Here is a 23,609-nt window from a genome sequence, read left to right as displayed (position 1 = left end):
AAAGCAAAGATAATTTTTACAGTACAAAAATTTTATTTTTTTGTTAGGATAATTTAAAGTTTAAAACTGAAGTAGACATATTCATTTTACAAACAAGATATTCTTTCATAAGGAAGACCATTAAAAACAGTAAACAAAAAAAGCTGTCTTTACAAAAAGCTCTGTGCATAGCAACTTTATACTGTATGTAACTGACAAAGCAAGAAAACAAACAAACAAACAAACCCAAAAAAAACCAAAACTATACAGTTTGGAAATGAGGCCTTACTGTACAAAAGGTAAAGATAATGGTTTTTAAACCATGCATGTTGAAATGTGCAAAGAAAAACTGGGAAGAATTTTGACGCTGTAACCAAAGAAATGAGATAAACAATGCAGAAAGTTGTACCTTGAAATGAAAAAAAAAATCTTACACAGCTCCTCTCAAAAATAGAACAGAATTTTTATCATTACCTATAGAGATACTTGGGGGCATAAAAATAACCTGGGACCAGAATCATTTAATAGCAATGACTAAAGAGGACAGAGTGGCTTTGTTTTTAATTTATCAATACACTAAAAATAACCCTTACACACGTTTGTACAATTAAATAGATCTGTGGCTGCCGACGTCCTAGTGAATGGTCAAAGATGTCCAGTATTTAGTTACACACAGTCTTCGGTGTAAAGCTACTGATAGATTCTACGATCATTCTGGAGACAGAACTGCACTAATCCTCATGCAAGAGAAAGATTCACAGGTTCTAAAAGCTATGCTACTTAAAAAAAAGAGAGAGAGAGAAAGAAAGAAAGAAAAAGTTCTTAGGTTGGGTTGGCTCAAAGCCAGGTCTAAACATGCTTAATTGTATTCTGCCTCCATTGTGGGATGGTAATGTTCGTATTCCACATGTTCTTTCCCTGTACCAGGTTGTTAGCCAGGGAAGTTTTTCTCATGCATTTCCGTATAGTTTGGCGCTGTGAGCCCTGCCTATGAAGGACTGTCAGCAGTGGTTATAAGCATGCCAGGTTTCTAAAATTGTGGATTCTCATGTGCATAGAAAAAAAATGTCATAGTGGGTAATTCTAGCAAACTGAAGGCAAATAATCCAGTTGAGGGTTGGGTGAGGACATGTGCCAATCGGGCAATGAGAGGGTCATCTAAAATTGGCTCAGAAGTACTAATGATGGTTGGTTTTTTTTTTCCCGTGAAAGATGCATCAATTTCCAATGCTAGAAGTCTAACCAAGAACCCCAAGCTAAGTCATTGGAATCAAAGAGAAGACACCTGGAAAATCATGACATCCTATTGGCAAGCCAAGCAAGTCTAGATGCAGCTCCAGGACCACACACATTTTCAAGAGTCTACCACTGTTAGCAACTACTGCAAGGTTTCCCCTGCTAAGAACTAGGTAGGTAGCACAAGGCTCCCAGGGCAGGCTGGGTAACTGCACCGCTTGGAACACAGCTGCCATGAATCTCCCAGTAAGAGAGCCACTTAGGGGGTTTTGAGTTCGTTCCTCTTCACCCCACCCTGCTCATCTCAGAAACAGTGTCAGGTGAGATACATGCTTTTCCAGGGGAGTTTACTAACATAAAAGGAAAACTCTGCATAGAAAGGAAACAGTCAAAGACTGAGTCTTAAGAGTCCAAGAAACACAACCAAGCTCCCCGAGTTCTTTCTCCAAAGTTCTATGGAGCTTCCTGCCTCCATGCCTGAATAGAGTACCCAAAGAGGAAGGACTGTAGGGCTCTGTCGGAGAAAAATTCTGAAGACTCCTTGGTCAGTGTAGCCATGGGGCTTTGACCCTCCTTAGAGGTGAGATACTTCTTGCCTGAGGATGTTCAAAGCTGAAAGGGTAACATGGGGACTCCCTGCATTGCTCAGGGAGGAATGTATTTTTCAAAACGCTTCACCAAGATTGGACACCACAGGGATCTGTAAACTAGAAAGCAGATCTGGGAATGGAGTGGTGGGTTGAAGTGTTGGTGTGCTGGCGTTTATTTGAGTCTGGTTTCTGTGGTGGATTCTGTGGGAATCTGCACAAGTTACACATCCTTGTGCATGGGTTGATGAAGTGATGGGAAAAGAGGGGGGTGTGGGATGTAGGATAAGAATCTAATAAGCAACTGTAATAACAACACACCTTTAAAACTGGTCACTACGTGTGTCAATTTCATTTTACATCAGGAAGAGAAATTCTTCTCTTCTTAAAAAAGGTCTTAATTTCTACCTCTACTTACAATAAGTTACACGTTTATTTATTTAAATAACTGTAAAACATTTTAAATTTTTTTCCCTTTTTTTTTTAAAAGAGCTTAAAGTATAAGCAAACACACATACAACATTTCCTCATTCAATTCAGGTTTCATTTTAAGAAAGTCTTCCATGCTGGTACCCTGTTTTGTTCAATTTTTTTTCTGCATAAACTAAATTGGTATCTGAAAGGATTCATAGAAAATAGAAACTTTCAACTTTTTTTTTCCTACAAAGAAAAACAAATAGTATCCAAAATATTAAGCATGAATGTTTGCCAATGTTTTTCTTAAATATTTTACAAACATAGGAAGGTGGTTTTTGTAATGTTCATAACAAAGAATTGCGTTTCTGCTCTTTGCACTGACCATGTCCATGACATTTCTCTGTTCTTGTCTCCAAAAGGGTCAGTTTGTGTAGTGACTGTCAATGCTTCATGAGGAACACGAGACCAAGATGGCGGCTCTCTGCCTTCCCAAATCTGTCCAACATGGCCGCTTGGGGGCGCAACTCTCCCCAACAAGCTCAGAGTGCTTCCTTCATAATTGGTCCATCGGAATAAGTAGTTTTGTGGTATGAGAAAGCAGTTCTTCCTCCGCTTTACATCGGGGGAACAACAAGTCCTGTCATGGCTGCAAGAAAAGAACAACACGGGATTGAAACATCAAGACTTCTTTGGTGAAATTGATCACAGAGAGGGGAGGCAGGAGTGGGGACAGTAGACCCTAATACAACCCAGGGGGATGGCGAGGTGTTCATATGCGAGTGCATTTTCTCCAGGATTGGGTTAACAGAAGCTTTGGTGCTAGCAACCTATAGCATCCTTGTTTGGCAGGTGCTTTGCGATTTCTGCATGTTGATGGGTCATCTTGGAACGACGGAAGTAAACATGTAAACTAAATTGTGATAGACGTGCCCTGCATCACTAGGTGGAACCAGTAGAGAAACCCAGATGCTGAACCTGCTGGGTTCCTAGGCATCAGTTATAACAAACCAGGCTTTTCTCTCCATCCTAAGGGTCTTCATGAACATTGTACCCTCAACTGGATTAGTGCTTTAAAAAAAAATGAGTTCGTCCTTGTCTGGTATTCACTGATGGTACATGGAGCTATTCCCTTAGAAATGCTGGTCTCCTGATATAGCTGTCTCGTGTGAGGCTATGCCAGTGCCTGGCAAATACAGAAGTGAATGCTCACAGTCATCTATTGGATGGATCACAGGGCCCCCAATGGAGGAGCTAGAGAAAGTACCCAAGGAGCTGAAAGGGTCTGCAACCCTATAGGTGGAACAACAATATGAACTAACCAGTACCCCCAGAGTTCGTGTCTCTAGCTGCATATGTAGCAGAAGATGGCCTAGTCAGCCATCATTGGGAAGAGAGGCCCCTTGGTCTTGCAAACTTTATATGCCCTAGTACAGGGGAATACCAGGGCCAAGAAATGGGAGTGAGTGGGTAGGGGAGCAGGGCAGGGGGAGGGTATAGGGGACTTTCAGGATAGCATTTGAAATGTAAATAAAGAAAATATCTAATAAATAAAGATACTGAATGAAAAAGGAAAAAAAAAAGAAATGCTGGTCTACTGGAAAAGCATTCACTTAGCAGGTGGATTTCTGAGTTTGAGGCCAGCCTGGTCTACAGAGTGAGTTCCAGGACAGCCAGGGCTACACAGAGAAACCCTGTCTTGAAAAACCAGAAAAAAAAAAAAAGACTTTGGGAGTCAGCCTAGTCCCCATTATTCCCTATGCTGTATCCAAATACATCCCCCGCTGCCTTCTCTGTCGAGTCAAGAGGATGTGGATGGCACCTAACTGAGTAGAATGAGGTCCAATGTTTTCCCTCTACGTGGGCATGAACAAAGTGTGTGGGATCACACAGCATAACACATCCCTCTGTCCTTGACTCTGCTCTAATGAGCCTGGAGAATTTTACCTAGGAAATTACCAAAGTCCTCTGTATCCAAACTTCTCTACAATTTGATTCCTGGATTTCTCTTGCCTATCTACATTGTACAGAGAGGAATAACAAATCTTATACAAGCGTCTTTCTGGGTAACGCTTACCAAGATGCCTCTAAGCAAATGGCCAAAATTCTGACCATCCATGCTCTCCCTAAGCCTGTCTCTTTCTCTTGCCTTTCTCTTTCCCTCCCCTCCCCTCCCCTCGCTCCCTTTCTCTACCTCAGCTAGTTCTCTCGGGCAAAATTGTCAGCTGTCTGTTTCCCTGCCCATACAGCCTTTATTGAATGTTTGTGAGATCTGGATTAAGGTCTTACACAGCTAGCAAAGCCTTAATTATTTTTGCCTGTATTACTATATATTGAATCGATGTAAGTTTTCAATAAAGGCAGTTCAATTCTGGACACTCCCTGATGACTTGGAGATATAACAACTGCTGTAATTATCTAGGAGTATAGGAAGCTAGTGTGTGTGTGTGTGTGTTTCTGGAGGGAGCTAGAAAATGAATCAGACACACAGCATACAAGATCACCTTGACAATCTATATTCATCAACTATAAACGCCAGAGAAGTAAAGCAGAGAGTGGCACAGAAAACATTGTCACAATAGTGTTTAGGTGGCTGAATACTGACTCATTCCTACCCTGTTACACTCAGTGCTCTTCAGCCCTTCCTCTTTCAAGGTTTTCCAGTTGTACACAGAAGGTCAAAGATGCTCAAAAGGCTCACTACCACATTAATCCATGCCCCTTTTCCTGGCCCACCCAGCACTAGATGGGTTGGAACTTTGCCAGATGATAGCCTTGACTTTGCCAACAGGGCAACCATATCCAACGAACAGAAAGACGGAAATTCTTGGGAGACCATTTTCATCGGTGACTTTCATGGTTGAGAGATGCTTAACTGTGCATTGTCCAGTTCATTTTTACTGTGAGCTTTTTACAGAAAAGCAATATCCTCCCTCTGTCCTGGTGACAAAGCAGATATGAGTGAAGGATGGGCATTGAGAGGAAGTCCACCACCACTGTCCCTGGAGAGAGTGAGCTGTCAAAGCATACCCTAGACTTGAATTGAGTGTCTAAATTCAAGTCATTGGTTCCTCATTGCATGGCCTCAGACAAAGCCATTCAGCTAAATAGGCACCTGAAGGGGGGGGGGTGTCTGTGGGGCACTCAGTGTGGTGCCTTGTATACAAGGGCAAGTTTTAGGAAATGGCGTCTACACTGTGGGCCATGAGGCTGGAGCCTCCACCTCCTCACACCATTCTCCTTTCAGCTGAAAGTGGATGAATGAAGACAAGGAACTTAGAGAGCAGAGACATCTGTCACCAAGGGGGTTGGTGAGGAGAAGGACAAAGCAGCCATGTCCCCTGCGGTGTTTATTGCCCAGGATGTAAACATGATCCCCATGGAGATCCTAATCCCTCTCTGAGTGACAGGAGGGAGCCCGAGGGTGTTCCATGAGAGACAGGGAGGGTGAGACACTTAGTTACAAGCTGTGTTGTTTCTCTATGGCTTAGACATCTGGATTAAAAAAAAAGTTTCATCTACTCTACAGATGTTTCCAACTACCCACATGTTGGGTGGCATGGAGCTCCAGCAGTCTAGTCCTACTGAGAGGAATCCTAAGTGACTGTTTCAAGATGGGTTTCCAGGAATGGACTTGCCAGTTTCTCTCTCATCTCTGTCAAAATGTCACAGTCCCCTCTTGGTGAAGGGGCACGGAAATGGAACATGCCCTTCAAGTTCTTTCTGCTATCTTCACAGGTTCCCCCACCCCCACCCATCCCCCAACACACAGGCTTCCAACAAGCCACCAAGATCTGGGATTCCCCAGAAGGGCACAGCCTATCCCAGGTCCCCACAAATCTCTGCTGACCAACACTGCCTGTCATGAGTGTTTTCATGTCAAGCCCCGAGAAACAGCCTAAAATAATGTGGGTCACGAGTGAACCGTGGTGCTCAGCAGTTTCCAATTTGCTCTCTTGCCATCAGCTGCCTCCTGTTCTCGGAGGGATGATTAGATTCTCATGTACTCGTCACATTTGGGTTACGTCATGTCATATTACATTTTAGGACGTTGCTCAAAAGCGGGTTTGACGGGTGATATTAATTTTTTTTTTGTTCTTTGAAACAGCATTGGCTCTTCCCTCTTCCTTCCCCACCTCACCCCTTCATCAGGCACCTGCTATCAATTTGGCTAGCACATAACTGGAGTTTTTGCTCCTGGTGGATCCTTCCACATGTGCCATGGGAATGAACATGAACTGCCGATGGGAAGCCAGTTAGATAAGAAATAACCACAGGCAGCATTTGAAGGGGTGGGCAGGCGGCTCCCAGAAATGGCGAATGACCCTAGCTATGGAAAACACAATCCTGAGCTGCCCAGATGTTTCTAGGTTGAACATATGCCTCTCCCACCCTTAACTCCATGTCCTGCAGATGCTTGTCTTGCCTTCATTCACCCCGATACTAACCCAGCACTAGGTGTAGCACCAGGCCAGCACATCTGCCATTCATGACCCACCATAAACCACAGGTGCTCTGCAGGCAAGTGCTCAGAGCTGTTGCGTCAAGCTGGGGTGCTTGCTCAGCCTTTGCAGCGCCCCCCTGGGCAGCTGGATCACATGCAGCATGCCAAGTGGTCTCTTGGCTTACCTCTGAATCCGTTCCCATTGCCGCTGGAGCAGGCAGGCGATGGGGAGCCTTGGGGCCTGATGACAGGGGCAAAGGCACTCTTCTGTTTGACAGCAGGAAAAACTGAAGAGGAGAACGGGAGGATGGAGGACGTGCTGGAGGATCCCACCGTGGGGCTTGACGACATGACTGCAAGCAGAGGTGGGCACTCTTTAGGAGGGGGCTCATCAGAAAGCCATCGTTTCTTAACATGTACCTTCCTTCCCCTCAATTTGTTTGAAAAATTATTAGCTCCCAGGTAGTGGTCCAGGTTCCAGTGATTAAAAACAAGAGCAAACTTGAGGGATCTTCATACCAATTTCTATTGCGGATGGTCAATTTACATCTATCTGAACCCTAAAACTGTATACAATCACTATATACTAATAAAATAGAGAAACAGAGAAAATGTTTCATGTGACAATACTGCCCAGGATGATTAGACACATAAAACAATCGCTGTGGCAACGATCCTATTAGAGGAAAGGAAGGCCCTGTAAGAAGACAGGATGCTTTTCCAACTGGAGTCCAGGGAGGCAGGAGTCAAAGTAGGGGGTAGGATGTTATAGATCTTCATTAGTGATAGAAATAGCAAGAAAAAAACTCTATGCAGTGTGGGCAACTTTTCACACTAGAAAGAAGCTCTATGTGGGGCTCTGAGCCCCCTGGCATCTCCCATCTCTTAGCCTGGACTTGCCATCCAGGGCTAAGGTCGCCATGATTACCTTCTCTCTGTGGACCACTTCTTCATTCAGTGTGGGAGTTTATTAATATTCAGAAGATGACCTCCCTCTCTGGACTTTCAGTGCACTTGGGAAATTAAGCTGAAATTCAGTCTCCCCTGACATAATGCTCAGAAAGAAACCACCAATATTAACAATATTAACATTAAAAATGACTTAAGGGGAGCCAAAGGCGAAGTGTGGTAATTTCCAAGAAAAATAAAGGCAGTTTAAACAGTGATGGGCCCCACCCCTCCATGGCACACACTCCATCGAGTTACATCAGGAGAGAGGATCTTATTATTTGTTACTAAGCTTGCTCAGAAGGAGCAGATGAGATGGGAAAACAGCATCAATAGCTAAGCACAAGGTGAACGGAAGGTCAGAAACTTTGGTACCCAAGGTAGACACTACCTGCTCTTCCTCTGCATCTCAACTGCACTGCTAGCAATCACAGGCAATATGTGCAATATGATTGATGTCTTTCTTCTTAATGATTTCTTTTATTATTTTTAATTGTGTGTGTCTGTGTGTGGGCATGTGCACATGAGTCCAGAAGAGGGCATCGGATCTCCTGGAGCTGGAGCTCCAGGTAGTTGTGAGCTGCTCCATATGGGTGCTAGGAACTGAACTTGGTCCTCTACAAGAGCCCTAAGAGCTCGTAACCACTGAGACATCTATCCCTCCAGCACCCAGAATGACAGCATTACAGTAGAATCATAAGCCTAAGACAGCAAGAAGAAGAGCTTTTGCTACGGAACACTTATGCTTAGATAGTTTTTCAAATATAAATAGAAAAACAACCTTGGAAAGGAAGGCAGAACTTCATGTCGTGCTCGTGCATGGAGATGTGTGAGAAACTAGACCAATTCAGTGTACTACACAAGATGCAGGGTTCAGCATTGGGGGTGGATCTTGTTTATGGTTCCAAGTCTAATATCATTTTCTAAAGCTTTTGATTTAGCATCAATAAAACATAAAACAATGATATAAAAATACTTCCCTTCCCTTAATATCAGATTTAGAGGCCAAAGAAAGGCCAAGAATCAGGAGCCTCTGGTCTTGACTATGGTCTAACTTCCACACCACTGAAATCTCAATGTAGATACCAAAATGACACCATAGTTTCAGCTGTTGTAATAGCCTCACTCAAGCATAGTAATAGAGAAGGTTCTTTTTAAAAATGTGATATTATTATTAACTCTTTGAGAATTTCATATGTGCATATAGTACATTTTGGTCATTTAAATATGTGTGCATATTTATGCATGTGCACACATATATACACATAAAACACATATACACATATAATACACATATACACACAAAACACATATGTATACATAACTCATGTACACACATACACACAAACCCATGTACATATAATACGTAGATGCACAAACACATACATGTATATACATATATCACATGTACACTTATACACCTGTACATACACATAGCATATGTACATACATGAACACATGTATACTCAAATATACGTGTATATATATATATATATATATATATATACACAATAAAACATGCACAAACACATGTAGCACATGTAGCAACACACATATACAAGTGTACACACAAATGAATACATGCATCAACATATCAACCTGCAGTATGGCTTGAGCCACACCAGCTTCTCAAGAGATGCTTTACCAAGTGCCACAGAAGAGTTGTGGCAGAGTTGACAAGTGCAAACCCTTGCAATGACATTTCTCAAACATTCTGTGAAAATGACAAAGGGCACCCAACATAAATTACAACTTAGAACATTTGAAGCAGAAGTGTTAAAGTTCTGTGCATTTCAGCCAATGGAACTTCTAGTTTTATACCTCGATGACCATATCATAACTAAGCTTTGCTGACAAGGCCAGCACTGATGTTAGAGATTAAAAGATGTGGGAAATATACTCTACTAACAAGTAGGTAGACAAGAAGTTGGGGGGAAACAAGGTCCAGAAATGTGCCTTGGTTAGGGATGAGACCTGATGGTGCCATGTTGTTGGGAGCGGATGCATAAAGCTAGTTCACATACCAGGGGAGATTAAATACAAAAAACCTAGAGTCCTCCCTGTGTTCAGCATGAAAGCAAATCTGAATAGAATACCAAACTACTTGCAAAAAAAGCTGCAGCTTAGTAGTGGGCACCTCAAAAAGTGACATGACGTGTGCGATTCTTTGAACCACAAAGTCACAGCAGATGAGGGAAGGATAGAGCTGACATGCAGGGACAAAGCTTCTGTAACTCACATATGCACAAGAAGCAAATGACAAATCAAGAAAATGTTTGCGACATGCATTTCCTGTGCTTATGCCCTTGATGGCTAATACGCTTCTGTCAGTCAAGTAGGAGAAGGAAAAGAGAGAAAGATAGGCAGAGAATACCAACAAAAATGGCTGAGGGACCCGAACAGAAGTATTCCAAGTGGAGAATTATAAAACAGTAATGACAATGGTAACAAAATGCTATTTTTTCGTTTATTAGATGGATGGAAGCTAAGAAGCGGCTGAGGGGCGGGGAACCACATGCTGGCTCTTTCCCGAGGAAGAGATTCAATCCCTCCAGAGGGACTTTGGCAATCCATAGCAGAGTATGTTCATATCATCTGACCCACTAATTTAATCTCTAGAAATTAATCTCAAAGGGATGATCACAAATGTGCCAAAAAAAAAAGGAGAAAAGACTCAAGGACTTTTCATAACAATAAGAAGTTGGGAAATACAGGGCCCACAGTACAGTAACCTGTACCAAGCCCATACGATGGGGTGTGAATAAAATAGTTAAACTAACAGATTTTAACAATGCCGAAAACCCCTCCCTTGGATGATCAAAGCCAACTACACAAGAAGATACACATCGACCGGACTTCTACTTAAAACAACAAATACATAAAGCAAAGTATAGAGGGATGTGATAGACTTTTGATTTGTGGTCTCTCTGGCTGACAAACTTTTGAGTATTTTCAAATGTATCCCTTTCACTTGTCCATATTTTCAGGCCTTTCTATGATGAACACAATGACTTGTGATATAGGAGAAAATAAAGGTACCAAAACTGAAAAATGGAAAAAAATATTAATTTAATGGTGAGAACGAACAGGTGGTTAGCAAAAGGCCAAAGCTTTCCTGTGTGTCCACTGTCCTTTTTATATCCTGGAAAGGAACAGCTCTGCTAATTCCTCTGACAAAGGAGCAAAAGACGAACTGTTCTGGTTAGGTCGTTTGTTTGTTTTAAAGTTTGATGCCAATTAGAATTATTTGAGAAGAGAGAACTTCGGTCGAGAAAAACAAAACAAAACAAAACAAAACAAAGCTCCCATCAGTTCAGCCTGTGGGCCAGCCTGTGGGTCATTTTCTTGATTAATGATTGATGTGGGAGGGCCAGCTAATTGTAAGTTATTGGCCACTGGGCCAATGTCTTGGGTTGTATAATAAAGTAACAAAGAGCAAGTCAGTAAGCAGCACTCCTCCGTGGCCTCTGCTTCAGGTTCCTGCCTTGAATTCCTGGCCTGACATTCCTCAGAAATGGAGTGTGACCTGAAAGCTGTGAACTGAAATCAAAACCTTCTCCCCCAAGTTACCTTTGGCTACAGTGTTTTATCACAGCAAAAGAAACACTAAGACATTAATAAATTCTCAAATTCCTGTGGGAAAATAGTGTGGCAATAATTGATTGTGTGTATGTGTGTATGTGTGTTAAAGAGAGAGAGAGAGACAGAGAGACAAGTGTGATGTATGTGTTCATGTGTGTTCAGATGTTACATGCATGTCTGTGCACACATGGAACCAGATGTTGACATCATGTGTCCTGCTCTCTTTCTAAACTCAATCCCTTGAGATAAGTCTTTCACTGAAACTGGAGCTAAGTGGGTATGGAACACCTCAGTGATGCTCCTGTCTCTATCTGACCCCACCCTCACCCCACCAGCATTTGGGTTATAGGCACACTACCATAGCTAGCTTTTTATTAGGCTCCAGGGATTTTAACTCAGGTCTTCATGCTTGCATAGCAAGCACATTAGCTGCTAAGCTGGGTCCCCAGCCCCAGGAATTGACTTTTTAAGGCAAATATTACTCCTAGTTCCTCTTCTCCAGTCTCAGGACTTACGTTTGCACCACTGAAGGCCTTCTTAGAACCTGGTGCCACATCTATGACATTGGTCATTTGTCTGCTAACCTTCTATGTAGCTCTCTGCATACACCCAGCCATAGTTTTCAAAGTGTGTCTAGCATGACCACAAGGCTGCAGTTCAAAATTAATGGTTGTTGGACTTAGGACATCATTTAGTGGTCGAGCAATTGCCTAGCATGCACAAGGCCCTGGGTGTGACACCAGTACTGCTAAACCAACCAACCAACCAACCTACCAACCAACCAACTAACCAACCAGTAGTTACACCTGCACAGACTTGGCATGTCATTTCTATCTTTCTTTTGATCCTAGACATGCTTTTCAGAATGTCTTGAGTTAGAATTCTATTATCATAGAATTTGTTTTTTCTTTACTTAAGAAATACGCCTGAGGGATTGACGAGATGGTTCAGCACCTAAGAGCACTGGCTGCTCTCCCAGAGGATCTAGGTTCAAGTCCCAGCACCTACAGCTTACAACTGTCTATAAACCAGTTCTAGGGAGCCAACCCCCTCACACCGACATACATGCAAGCAAAACACCAATGCACATAAAAGTAACAATTTTGAAAATTTTAAAAAATTAAAAATTGCAAATAATTGACCCATCAAAATATTGACTTTATGTTTTGCAGGGAGGAGTCTTCTCTCTTTTAAAAACTATTTCTCTGTGTTTGGCATGTTCTATAACAGTCACTTAATGTCTTATAATGGAAAACTTAATATTTATTTCTGAAAATATAAAAATACTGAAGCCTAGGGCACGGTCTAAGACTGTAAGTAAAGTAGGTTGGATGGTTGCCTGAATGGATTCTATCCCAAACTTTGGGTTGGCTCGGGGGTTATTCTGCTTGGAAGACATAGTCCCCATGGGTGTTGCAGGCTTGTTGAGTAGACCATGTTTGGGGACAGCGGAGCGCACCGTTTTGGGAAAGCTGATCACACAGGCTTCCAATTGAGAGTGCCTCTGGACATTCATCTGTGGACAGAGGCCAAGCAAAGGCAAGCACGTCTGGCCCAGAAATCTATGTGAACCTGGGAGTTGAAGAAAAATTACTGTTCTTCTTACAAGGATTGATTGGCCAGCTCAGCCTCTGCTGGAACTCCCAGACCTTCCCTTGCATCTGCATCCAGCTAGCATAGTTGCTGGCGCTCAAGGGGTCTGTCAGCATCTCATTAGAACCCCCTATTGTCAAGGGCTTAGAATCCAGGCATAAAGACTTGCACCGAGCTGGAACTTGGCACACACAGCTACCGCCAGGAAGTGAAGTTCGTATGTAAGATTGAAAAAACATCTGTTCAGCCATTTTTGAAGGAGCGTGACAGCAAAAGCAGAGAAGATTCAGGGCTTTTGATCGTCTGTGTTGGCTGTAATGCAAGGCAAACTTCACTGAGAAAGCGAGCTTTGGCTCTATTGGTTTTTTAATGTCTCTGGCAAGTGATTGCCCCATGGCATGGTTCAGCCACATCAGGCTCATTAGAAGAAGAAGAAAAAAAAAAAAACGAGGAAAAACCCCTCCACATAGGACTGTGTTTTCAGACATAAGCAACTGAACTGACGAAACCTTTTCCCCTGGGCTTAAAAAAAATATTTCCCAGAGAAGTGAAGACCTTGCTGGTTAGAAATACAGGTCAGGTGTTATCGTAATGAACTCCACTGGGCATTTGGAATTTTACAACAGGCGGATTTGGTCGTAACAAATGCACCATAAGAAATGCCATTCACACTCTTCGGCCCCCTCAGACCCTCCCTCCAGAGAAGGGGTACAATGGTCACTTTCAGGGCAGCAGGGGTCCTAAGGGGTCCTCTGAAGTCTCCTTACTCAGGACACCATCCTGTCTTCCATATCAACAAGTGACTTAAAGATTTAGGGTATACTGTTTTTCTGAATCTGGTGATCCTCTCTCTCCTGGAGGGATGATCCAGTAAGAAACATTAGGCAAATACCTTCAACCCCAGCCCCACTTCACACACCACTAACCTTCACCACACACACACACACACACACACACACACCACTAACACCAAAGGATGCCCAGTGGAGTGCATATTGATAATTAATAAACTATTTAAAATCTACAAAGCAACTATTTAATATATTCAACATGTATATACATAGGCCTATGATTGAGCCATGAGAAACTGCCATTTCTGGATATCAAAAATGGCCACATGAGGGCTGGCAAGATGACTCAGTGGGTAAAGGGGCCTGCTGACTTGAGACTAACACGGGAGGAGATTCAACTCCTGAAAGTTGTCCTCTGATTCCTCTATATGTGGCATGGCATCTATGTGCACGTGTGTGTGTGTGTGTGTGTGTGTGTGTGTGTGTGTGTGTGTGCATGCACACACAGACACATAAAATAAATTTAACAAAATGGTCAGAAGAAAATTCTGTCTGCTTTAGCCTAATGATACAGTGTAAATAGTTTCCATCCTTTGTGTTACTGAATAATTTGAAAACACGGCATCCCAGTCCTAGTCTGGTGACAGGTGTTGTGGTCCCGTTTGAGCCATTTACCTACTATGACTCTTTGAGTGGTTCATTAATCAACTCCTCATCTCTTATAAGGGAAAGTGGTGGTCGTAATTATTATTATATGGGTGCCACAAAATGGTTGAGGGGATCTGACTAGGCTCTAGATTGTTCTTTAACCTATAGAGAGGAAGATGCAAATCACTGTCAGAATCACGGTGAAGCGAGCATGGTTGTGCACTCTCTCTCTCTCTCTCTCTCTCTCTCTCTCTCTCTCTCTCTCTCTCTCCCTCTCTCATGCCACCATGCTCCTTGTGGGGTCTGTTAGAGGGAGAGCCTCATTGTCACACAAGGTACCTCATTCTTGACCAAGTGTGTGACAAACCCACCCTGGTCTCAGCAGCTAAACTGTCTCTGTTTCTTTGGCATTCTCTACCACGGTCATACTGATAGACACACAGCACAGGGAACAGCCTTTGCAATAGCATTTTGTGAATTGGGAAACCAGAGCTCATCACATAGAACGGCCTCAATGCCCAGACTTAGGTTTATGCAGTTATTCTAAATGCATTTCCCCCCTGGCCTCGCTTCCCCATTGGTTTGCATATTACACATTCCTACCACATACTTTTGGAAAAAGAAGTTCTGTGGTTTTCTTCTTTTGTTTTCTAAGTGGAATAAAAACAAACCAATGAACAATAATGTATACTCTGCTACAGTGAGTCTAGGCCATGTCTCTCTCTCTCTCACACACACACACACACACACCACACACACACACACACACACACACACACACGCACACACACACACACAGGACACATGGTAGCTGTACAGACAAAAAGGGCCTGAGCTGCACTCAGCTCCTTGGTCCTGAATCCCCACCACACTGGGTAATACTGACTTAAAAACATAGCTCAGAAATATTTTGGGATTTTTGTGGGCCCAGGAACCAAAGTTCTGAAGGCAGTGAGAAATAGCCCCCAAGGCCTGTCGCTTGAGCCATGGCTGACAGGGCTGTGTGCTGCCCTTGATGTGTCCTTGTTTCTGGCACGAGGGAGCCACTCTGGGTAAAGAGAAGGGCAGGGGCGGGACTTGTGACAACAGCCAACATTTCAAGAGCTCTCTGCTCCATCCTTTGGCTCCCCATGTCAGCGTGGCCCCTGGCCTCAAGTATTCCCTGAGCAGGTTTGAAAAACACACTCTTTCAGGCTCCAGGGACCATTGTGCAAGCTCCCAACTTAGCTCCCAGAGCGGCCCAAATCAGTTTTTCACAACTTCTCAAGCCATTGACTTTGCTGCTATAGATTAAGGCTAAGAGGCTCTGTCTAAATCCAGCACGCTGCTATACACAGTCAACTTCCATCTCTCTGGAGGTGCTTAATGGCAGACAGAGCCACGTTACAATATCAAGCAGAGCACGACACAGATGTCCTGTTTAGGGTCCCACCTCTCCCGGAGGACCTGTAGGCTGGAAATGCTTGCCAGGGAAAGGGCAGTAATATTCCTCAGTGGTGTAACCACTGACGAGTCACCCTTGGTCAACTAAACCACGCTCTTTCAAGCAAGCTACCCAAAGTAAGTGCGATGGTCCACAACGAGAGACTCATAGGGAAGAAGGGCTTTGGTGGGAGGGAGAGGGGATAAGAGAAGATAGTGGGGTGGGGGTATGATCAAAGGGGATTATATGTAAGAAACCATGAAAGAAAATAACAGATTAAGACATGACAGAGGAGTGGGAGGCCACCACTTCTGTGTCTGCTACCACCTGATAAACTCTAGCTGTGTAATAGAGGGTGGGTAGGGTAGCTACGGCACCAAACTTCTTTGCCCATAATATGCAGCTAAAATGAAATAAACCAAAAAAAAAAAGAAAGAAAGAAAGAAAGAAAGAAAGAGAGAGAGAAAGAAAGAGAGAAAGAGAGAAAGAAAGACAGAAAGAGAGAAAGAAAGACAGACAGGAAGGAAGAAAGAAAGAAAGAAAGAAAGAAAGAAAGAAAGAAAGAAAGAAAGAAAGACAGAAAGAAAGAAAGAAAAAAAGGAAGGAAGGAAGGAAGGAAGGAAGGAAGAAAGAAAGAAAGAAAGAAAGAAAGAAAGAAAGAAAGAAAGAAAGAAAGAAAGAAAGAAAGAGTGCATGTGAGAATGCCCAGTGACTCAGGTGCACACTGTTAGCTGAAATGAAATGTCCACTCCTCCCCCCACATACACAAGCCAACATGTACCTTATACAAGGGAATGGGTTTACTTCCTATCCTCCCCCAGGAGGACACCAACTGGGAAGTTTAAGTTCAGCCATGAGAAAAGAACAAAAGGCAGAAAGGACCTTTCATCAGGCAATGAGACTATCTCCCATGCGTTCATACCATCTGGGAATACAGCTATCTCCTAAAAGGCTGAGGGCTGAAACCTTTTCGGGGGAGGCTTACAGTGCCAGATGGATGGCAAAGGTCACTTACTTCCATATGGGGAGCCTGTGGGTGAGCCATTCAGAAATCCCGGGGATCCTGGCACACCCAGGTTGGCCATAGGAACATTGCTGTAGCCATTCATGCTGTTGCTGGAGGTGCTGTAATTAGATTGCTGAGGCGTGGAGCTGGAGGAGTATCCCCGCGGGGAGATGCTGCTTGTGTTGCGGATGTATCCTTGACAACAGAAGAAACAGGCCAGGTAAACAAAGCAGTACCCACCACCGTCCAAATGTGGATCGAACTCGTCTACACCGACCCCAGATTGTCAGGTTACCAGGGCCATGCACCAGTGGGAAGTGAAGCTCCCTTGCGGCACTTTATTTTTCATTGATATGTAGTCACTGTCCACCCATTGTTTGTTTGTTTGTTTGTTTGTTGTTTGTTTTGTTTTGTTTTTTAATGCATGCAACAGGCAATGATCACACTGGGGTGACTGGCACATCTACCCCCTCAAGTATCTAATCCCTTCCTGGTTTTGGGAACATTCACAAATTTCTGTTGCCTATTTGGAATTTATGACGAACTATTGTCAACTACTGTTACCTGACCATGCTAGAGAACACGAGAGCTTAAGTAAGCCTCCTACAGTCTGCATTCTGGTCCTTGATAACAAAGCTGTAAGCTTTAGTAACTTCTTTCCTCTATACACGTCATGCCTCTGATACTCCCAGCCCCTTCTATTTATTTTGCTTTATATTGTTTTGTTTTACTTCATTTTACAATTTGGTTTTGAGACAGGATCTGGCTTGGAACTTGCTAAACATTCCATACAGGCCCAGAAGAGATGTTCTTCCTGCCCTGACTTCCAGAGTGCACAGCTGTACACTACCATATCCAGCTTTCTCTCCCCAGCATCACTAGTGTGCTCTCCTCTCTCTCTCTCTCTCTCTCTCTCTCTCTCTCTCTCTCTCTCTCTCTCTCTCTCTCTCTCTCTCTCTCTCTCTCTCTCTCTCCCTCTCTCTCTCTCTCTCTCTCTCTCTCCCTCTGCATGGAGCTGATAAGAGAACCTGCCAAGCAGTACCTCACTGGACACAGATACCGGAGTTCTACATGGTTCTAATGGCTGTCACTGAGAAAACCATTCTACAAGGTTCTAATGGCTGTCACTGAGAAAACCATTCAGCAGTCAAACAAAGCTGGGCAGATGCTACGTACTGAAGCAAATTTTTTGAAGATTGTCAAACAAAGGGTCTAAGGTTTAAATATCTTGCTCAAAACTTGACAATCTAGTATTCTGCTAATTTAACACACCATAGAATCTTTTCTGGGGGTGGAGGAAGGTGGCCTAGCAACATTTCTGGGGGCCATTTGCATTCTGCAAAGCAGTTTGAAAATAGTACTTCAAAGTCACCACCAGGCTGGAAATCATTTGTAATCAGGAAGGACTGAGGGTCATAGTGAACTCTGTTGATCCAGGGCTCTGAGGTGTGAGTGCTAAGTACAGACATCTGGGCCATGAATGATATGAAGGATGAAGGGTCTCCTTACAGTTCTGAAGCCTGGCACAGAACCAGCATCACTTTGTCCTGAAAGAAACTCTGGGGATGACTATGTCTAAATGTGATTGGATCTGGTGATGTAGCTCAGTGGTAGAATACTTGCCTAGTATGGGCAAGGCTCTAGGTTCAGTTCCCAGAACAGAAATATAGATAGATAAATATCTTTTATGTCTATAGACTATATATTATATGTGTGTGTCATGTGTATATGTATATCATAGATATTACACACATATATCTTTATACACATACATATAAAACAAATTTATAAAGAATGTTGAGCATTAAAGTTCACATTTATAATCACAGTGCTTGAGAATCTGAGACAAAAGGCTTGCTATAAACTTAAGGCAAACTTGGACCACATAGTGAATTCAAGGCCAGCCTGCACTACCTAGTGAGTTTAAGGCCAGCCTGAGACTGCATAGCTTGTCTGAGTTTCAAAAAATTTAAATCAATCAACTAATCAGCAAATATAGAACATATTATAAGTAGTCTAAAATATATCATCAAATGAAAATAATTTACCATATAGATCATAGTGATTGAAAAAAAGAAATAAATATTAAGGACAGTATTAGAAAAATTATTCTTTTCAAAGGACTATGTATAACAAATTTAGATGGACCTCCTTATAAAACCAACCTCATTGCAACATATGGTAAGGTTGATATACAAAGTCCAGTTCACTAAATGCCTTGCCATGCATTTCCACATAAGATCACGTGTGATGGAAATAACCAAAGAAAACTAAGTCACCACTCTGGGTTACCAAGAGTTGCATGGAGGGAACAATATGCTGCCATCTGCAATCTCTGTCATTCAGTCAGATTACCTCATAGTATCAGTATAAAATGAATTCCACGAAGCCTCATTTCCATGTGTCTAAACTCTTTGAAGTTTATGATACTCAACTTTACCCATTAATATTTCCACTATCTAGTTCCCAGAGAGCTCAGAATCTAACTACAAACTACCGGTAATGGTGAACTAGCCCATCTGTAATACTGGGGTTTATGTGCCCCTGTTGGGTAGTACATGATGCACTCTTTAACTCTGCACACCCCAGAGAGCTGGCCCTTTGATGGAGAAGACCCTATTCGGAGGCTGGCTTTCAGGAGACTAGTACCTTGGTTATTTCCTTGTGTGGACTCTGAAATGCTGACGCCGAGCTGGCTGCCGTAAGAGTTGATACCCATCATACCGCTGTGAGCTGGGGAGCTGGAAAGAGCTGGAATCTGGCTGGGGTTCCTGGGGACGCTGTACAGGGCTTCGGCAATGTCTGCAGCACGCTTTAAAATGATGTCCTACGGAAAGGCACGCTGGGGTAAGCATGGTATCCAGAACTAAGAGTCAAACTCAACAGAGTGCAAGATGCAGGCATCTAACCTGATTATTGTGTGGTGTGCCATAGAGGGCTTCAACCAGGTCCGCAGCTCTTTTCAACAGCATTTCCTGAAAGAAAACACAGCGGGGGGTGGGGATACAATCAGAGACACAGCCCCAAATGGCAAACAAAAAAATTATAATTGAAAACAAGTCCACACATCGCCTACAAATATAATAAGCCAAGTAGTCCGATATTAAGTTTGATGAATAGGATATAATCAAATTTACAAATCCTACAAATAAGTAGCTGTAGATATTCATCACTATGATGGTTCCACAATGGTTTCTGGTACCAAAAAAACCCCATTACCCCCAAAAAAACAAAATAAAAAAAACAAGAAAAAAACCAAAACAACAACCAAAAAAACCTACCAAATTGAGGGCAAAGTTAGTTAAAATTGATAATGTCTTGGATATTTTATTGAAAACTACTTTAAGACCATTGTATTTTAAAATCCCGGTACTTTTAATTAATTAGATATTCTTAGAGTGACTGATGGGTCTTTAGCTGCTTGCCAAGGAGTTAACAGAGTCCTGGAATTCTCTTGACAATACCTACTCAAACTTTTATTCTAGTAAAAATGATTCTTTCAATAATATTTCCCCTGGTTCCTTTTAAGCAGAAAAAACATAGCAATCGCTAATCCCTCTCCTCTCCTTTGGCTGTTCTACTCCTTGGTTTTCTGTGGGAATCTTTGTAGTTGTTGTTTTGTTTATAGCCTTTTAAATTGTTATTAAGCTGCTGTTCAGGTATTGTCTGATCTAATGATGCTGAGTATTTTGCCAGGAGGAAAAGAAAGAGTGTGTTGTTGAAACCACTGCTGTTTGGATTTTTATTCAGATACAGAATAAAGAGCATGTCATTTCATAATCTGCATGCTTGAAGCACAAATATGAATGTAAAAAAAAATCTAATAGTTTCCCTGTGGTCAAATGGCAACAGATAGATGGACCTATTTTTAAATAAAGAAGGGTGATGTCATGAGCTAGATTTAAGGTGACATTTTCTGAGCAAATTCATTCACAAATGACCTCTTTCATAAGAGTTTTGTATGGAGACGCTTAATCATCATTAAATTTTAATGTTCACAATAGGCTCTTCAAGAATGCCTGCCTGAGTATTGGTGAACTTCAGCAGTTGAGGCTAAGTAAAATTCCTATTTAAATATGAAGGAGTGAAACTTTCACTTTTAAGCAATGCTGCAAATATTTATCTTTATACAATTAGCCATGTTTTATAAGTGTGGTGGCGCACATCTTTAGCCACAGCACTCTGGAGGCAAAGGCAGGTAGATTACTTTGAGTTCAAGGCCACCGTGATCTACAGAGGTAGCTCTAGGACAGGTAGGACTACACAGAGAAACCCTGTCTCAAGTCTTTCTCCCCGAATTCTAGTAGTGTATCTGTTTTATGAGACCAAACTTTCAAATTTCACACTCCCTCAGATATTAAGCATAATATATTTCAAAATGAGCACAAGCCTTATGTTCATATTCTTATCTAAAGCATAGCCAGTTTCAAAGCTTAATTAATTTTAATGGGATTCAAATGAGTAGATTTGTCTAGATTTGCTGAGTGTCGACAAAAAGATGTTTGCTTATCAATTTCCCAGTGCTTCTTACCTTAGCTAGCCTCTCAGGGTCACCTGGGTGCCTTGGGATGACTTTCTGCAGTCTTTGGAAGCCATAGTCTATGGTGGGTTCATTTAAGGCTGAAAGACAAAACATTTTCCTTGAGTACACACCTGGACTGTAAAGGAATTCTTCTATGAAGTCTTTCACGGGTATTGGAAGAGTTTTGATATTTTCAGAGATTTAATACATGTTATTACATTCAGTTAGGGGATGATGTTGTTGACATTGGTTAATTCACACATAAATTTAGGATGTGTGGTAAGTCTCCATCTACCATTAAAATAACAAGTCAATGCCTCACCATCCCTGTCTTCAGCACACGTCCCTGCAATCCTCTGCTCACTCTTAGGTCAGCAGTGTTACACAGCCAGTCACACACCAATTACTTCTGTCTTCCCTCCCTCCCTCCTTTCCTTCCTTCCTTCCTTCCTTCCTTCCTTCCTTCCTTCCTTCCTTCCTTCCTTCCTTCCTTCTGCCCCCTCATATCTTCTCTCTTTTCCATCCTTTCCTTCTCCCGTTCCTCTCTTTCCTTTCCCTCCTTCCCTCCGTTCCTTCCCCCCGCCCCCCCCCCCCATCTTTTTCAGTGACAGGGATTGAACTCAGAGCCTTGTGCATCCAGGCAAGCACTCTGCCACCTAGCCACACCCCTCAGCCCAACCATTCTCCAGTTTTTTTGAAAGACAATAACTACTTTTGTATCATTTTTCTTTCTCTCACTCCTCTCTTCTCTTTCCCAAGTGTATCTTCTCATCTATTTATCTTTCTAATGCCCCCTTTCTCAATAATTCTCTTAAATATTCCCATTCGTATGGAATCTTATTCTCATCAATGCTGTTCTAATGCAAACTACACTGTCTTAATTTGCAATTGATTGTGACTACGTGTGCTTTCTCCAAGGGGTCAGGCTCTCCCCACTACCCTGAAAGGCTCAGAGAAGCAGAATTCATTCTGTCTCATCTCTGTGTCTCATGGCTAAAGACAGAGCCTGACACATGTTAGACATTTAACTTGGTCAATATAAAACAAGTTGTTGAATAAGGGAACAGTATACTGCCGTTATTTCTTCTATTTTAAAGAATTCTTCAGAGTTCATCCCTTTTCTTCCTCCATACCTTCCCTTTCATTTAAACTTTATGGGTTTAAAAAATAATTCATGACCAAAGCAAGGACAAAAATATAAAACATAAAACAACAATTTTCTGCACTCATTAGGCAAAGCAAATAGAGAGAAGTATATTTTTAAATTTTTCTGTTTTCATACATATTTTATAAGCACCTGTTGCTACTATGCTATCAAATGATACTTTTTCTTTAAACAAATAATAAGCCATTTTAATTACATAGAAAAGAATAAAATCATATGTAAACCCACCACTTGGAGATAAGCAGGGTTAGATACCCCAAACAATACAGGCTATTGCCTTTGCTCTTGGTGGCCCATCAGAACTTGATGGTATGACCCAATTGCTCAAGATGCCACTATACTTCGGTTATAGGTCATGAAGAAATCAAATTCAGGTGCTCTCTCCCTGCTGGCTGGCTTTTGTGGTATTAGAAGGTGCTACATAGCCTGCTTGGGTTGTGGGGAGGAGGTAACCAAGGGTCTTGTTCAGCTGTGAACCCCCCTATGAACGATGCTAATGATCAGTGTGCCAACACATGTACTGGACACAGTAGCGGCCAGAATGTTATGAGGGTAACCAACCACTTTATGATTGGATTTAAGGCCGACTCCACTGGAGGAAATACATGCTTGGTACTGTGGTCTGGCCAGCCACCCATGGTGGGGAAGCTCTTGGCATTAAGGTAAACCCACTACTCTATTATACTACAGTTCTGCTAAATTGACATTCTACCAAACTGCTCTCTAAATTCTGATCTCTCTACCCACAGATTAGTACAGCTCTCGGGCCTTATCAGAGATGCTTCTTGTACAGTGGGTGCCAGTCGAGGCCCTAGTCAAAGTGTAGAGGGTCGAGGTTCATCCACACATGGGAGGTGAACTTTGCAAACCTTCCCTTCAATGCTCAGGAACCTCAGAGGAAGAAGTAGCACTAAAATTGTAAGAGCCACTGCTTTCTGGACACGACAGGACCGTTGGCGCTCATAGCCTCTTAGCAGTTGTGTTTTTCAACACAAGACCCGCACAGCATTAACTTAGTCAACGTTCCAGCACAGAGAAGGAAAGGGTCTCACAGGTCCCCACACCCAGCTGAGGAGCTGTAGAGAGTTGATGGCTCCTGTAAGAGGATGGTTCCTGGCAGGTCAACCATACTTCAGTGGATGGCCCCACACCTATGAGTCTACAGACAGCACAGACTTGATACAGTCACACATTTTAAAGAGAAAAGGACAGGAAGTTGAGAAGTGGGGAATCTAGGAGAAGTTAGGGGGAACAATATGGGGAGAGAGGAC

The 23,609-nt window shown here is 42.5% G+C and overlaps 1 protein-coding gene across 2 annotated transcripts in view; it reads right to left on the bottom strand.

Moving 5' to 3' along the window:
* Positions 1–13: 13 nt before the first annotated feature.
* Ebf2 (EBF transcription factor 2) overlaps positions 14–23,609 on the bottom strand; it is a 207,663-nt gene continuing 184,067 nt past the window's right edge. For both annotated transcript variants that reach the window (XM_021181503.3, XM_085828729.1), the window contains 6 exons: positions 21,183–21,271; positions 19,561–19,626; positions 19,301–19,478; positions 16,661–16,846; positions 6,846–7,013; positions 14–2,865 (listed from right to left, as the gene is read on the bottom strand). In XM_021181503.3, the coding sequence (XP_021037162.1) occupies positions 2,834–2,865; positions 6,846–7,013; positions 16,661–16,846; positions 19,301–19,478; positions 19,561–19,626; positions 21,183–21,271 (719 nt within the window). In that variant the 3' untranslated portion in view covers positions 14–2,833. The remainder of the gene's footprint in view (positions 2,866–6,845; positions 7,014–16,660; positions 16,847–19,300; positions 19,479–19,560; positions 19,627–21,182; positions 21,272–23,609) is intronic.

Source organism: Mus caroli, unplaced genomic scaffold, assembly GCF_978045245.1.
Source record: "Mus caroli unplaced genomic scaffold, Mus_caroli_1 scaffold_12, whole genome shotgun sequence".
Taxonomy (NCBI): Eukaryota; Metazoa; Chordata; class Mammalia; order Rodentia; family Muridae; genus Mus; species Mus caroli.
This window is presented reverse-complemented; position numbering and strand designations above follow the sequence as displayed.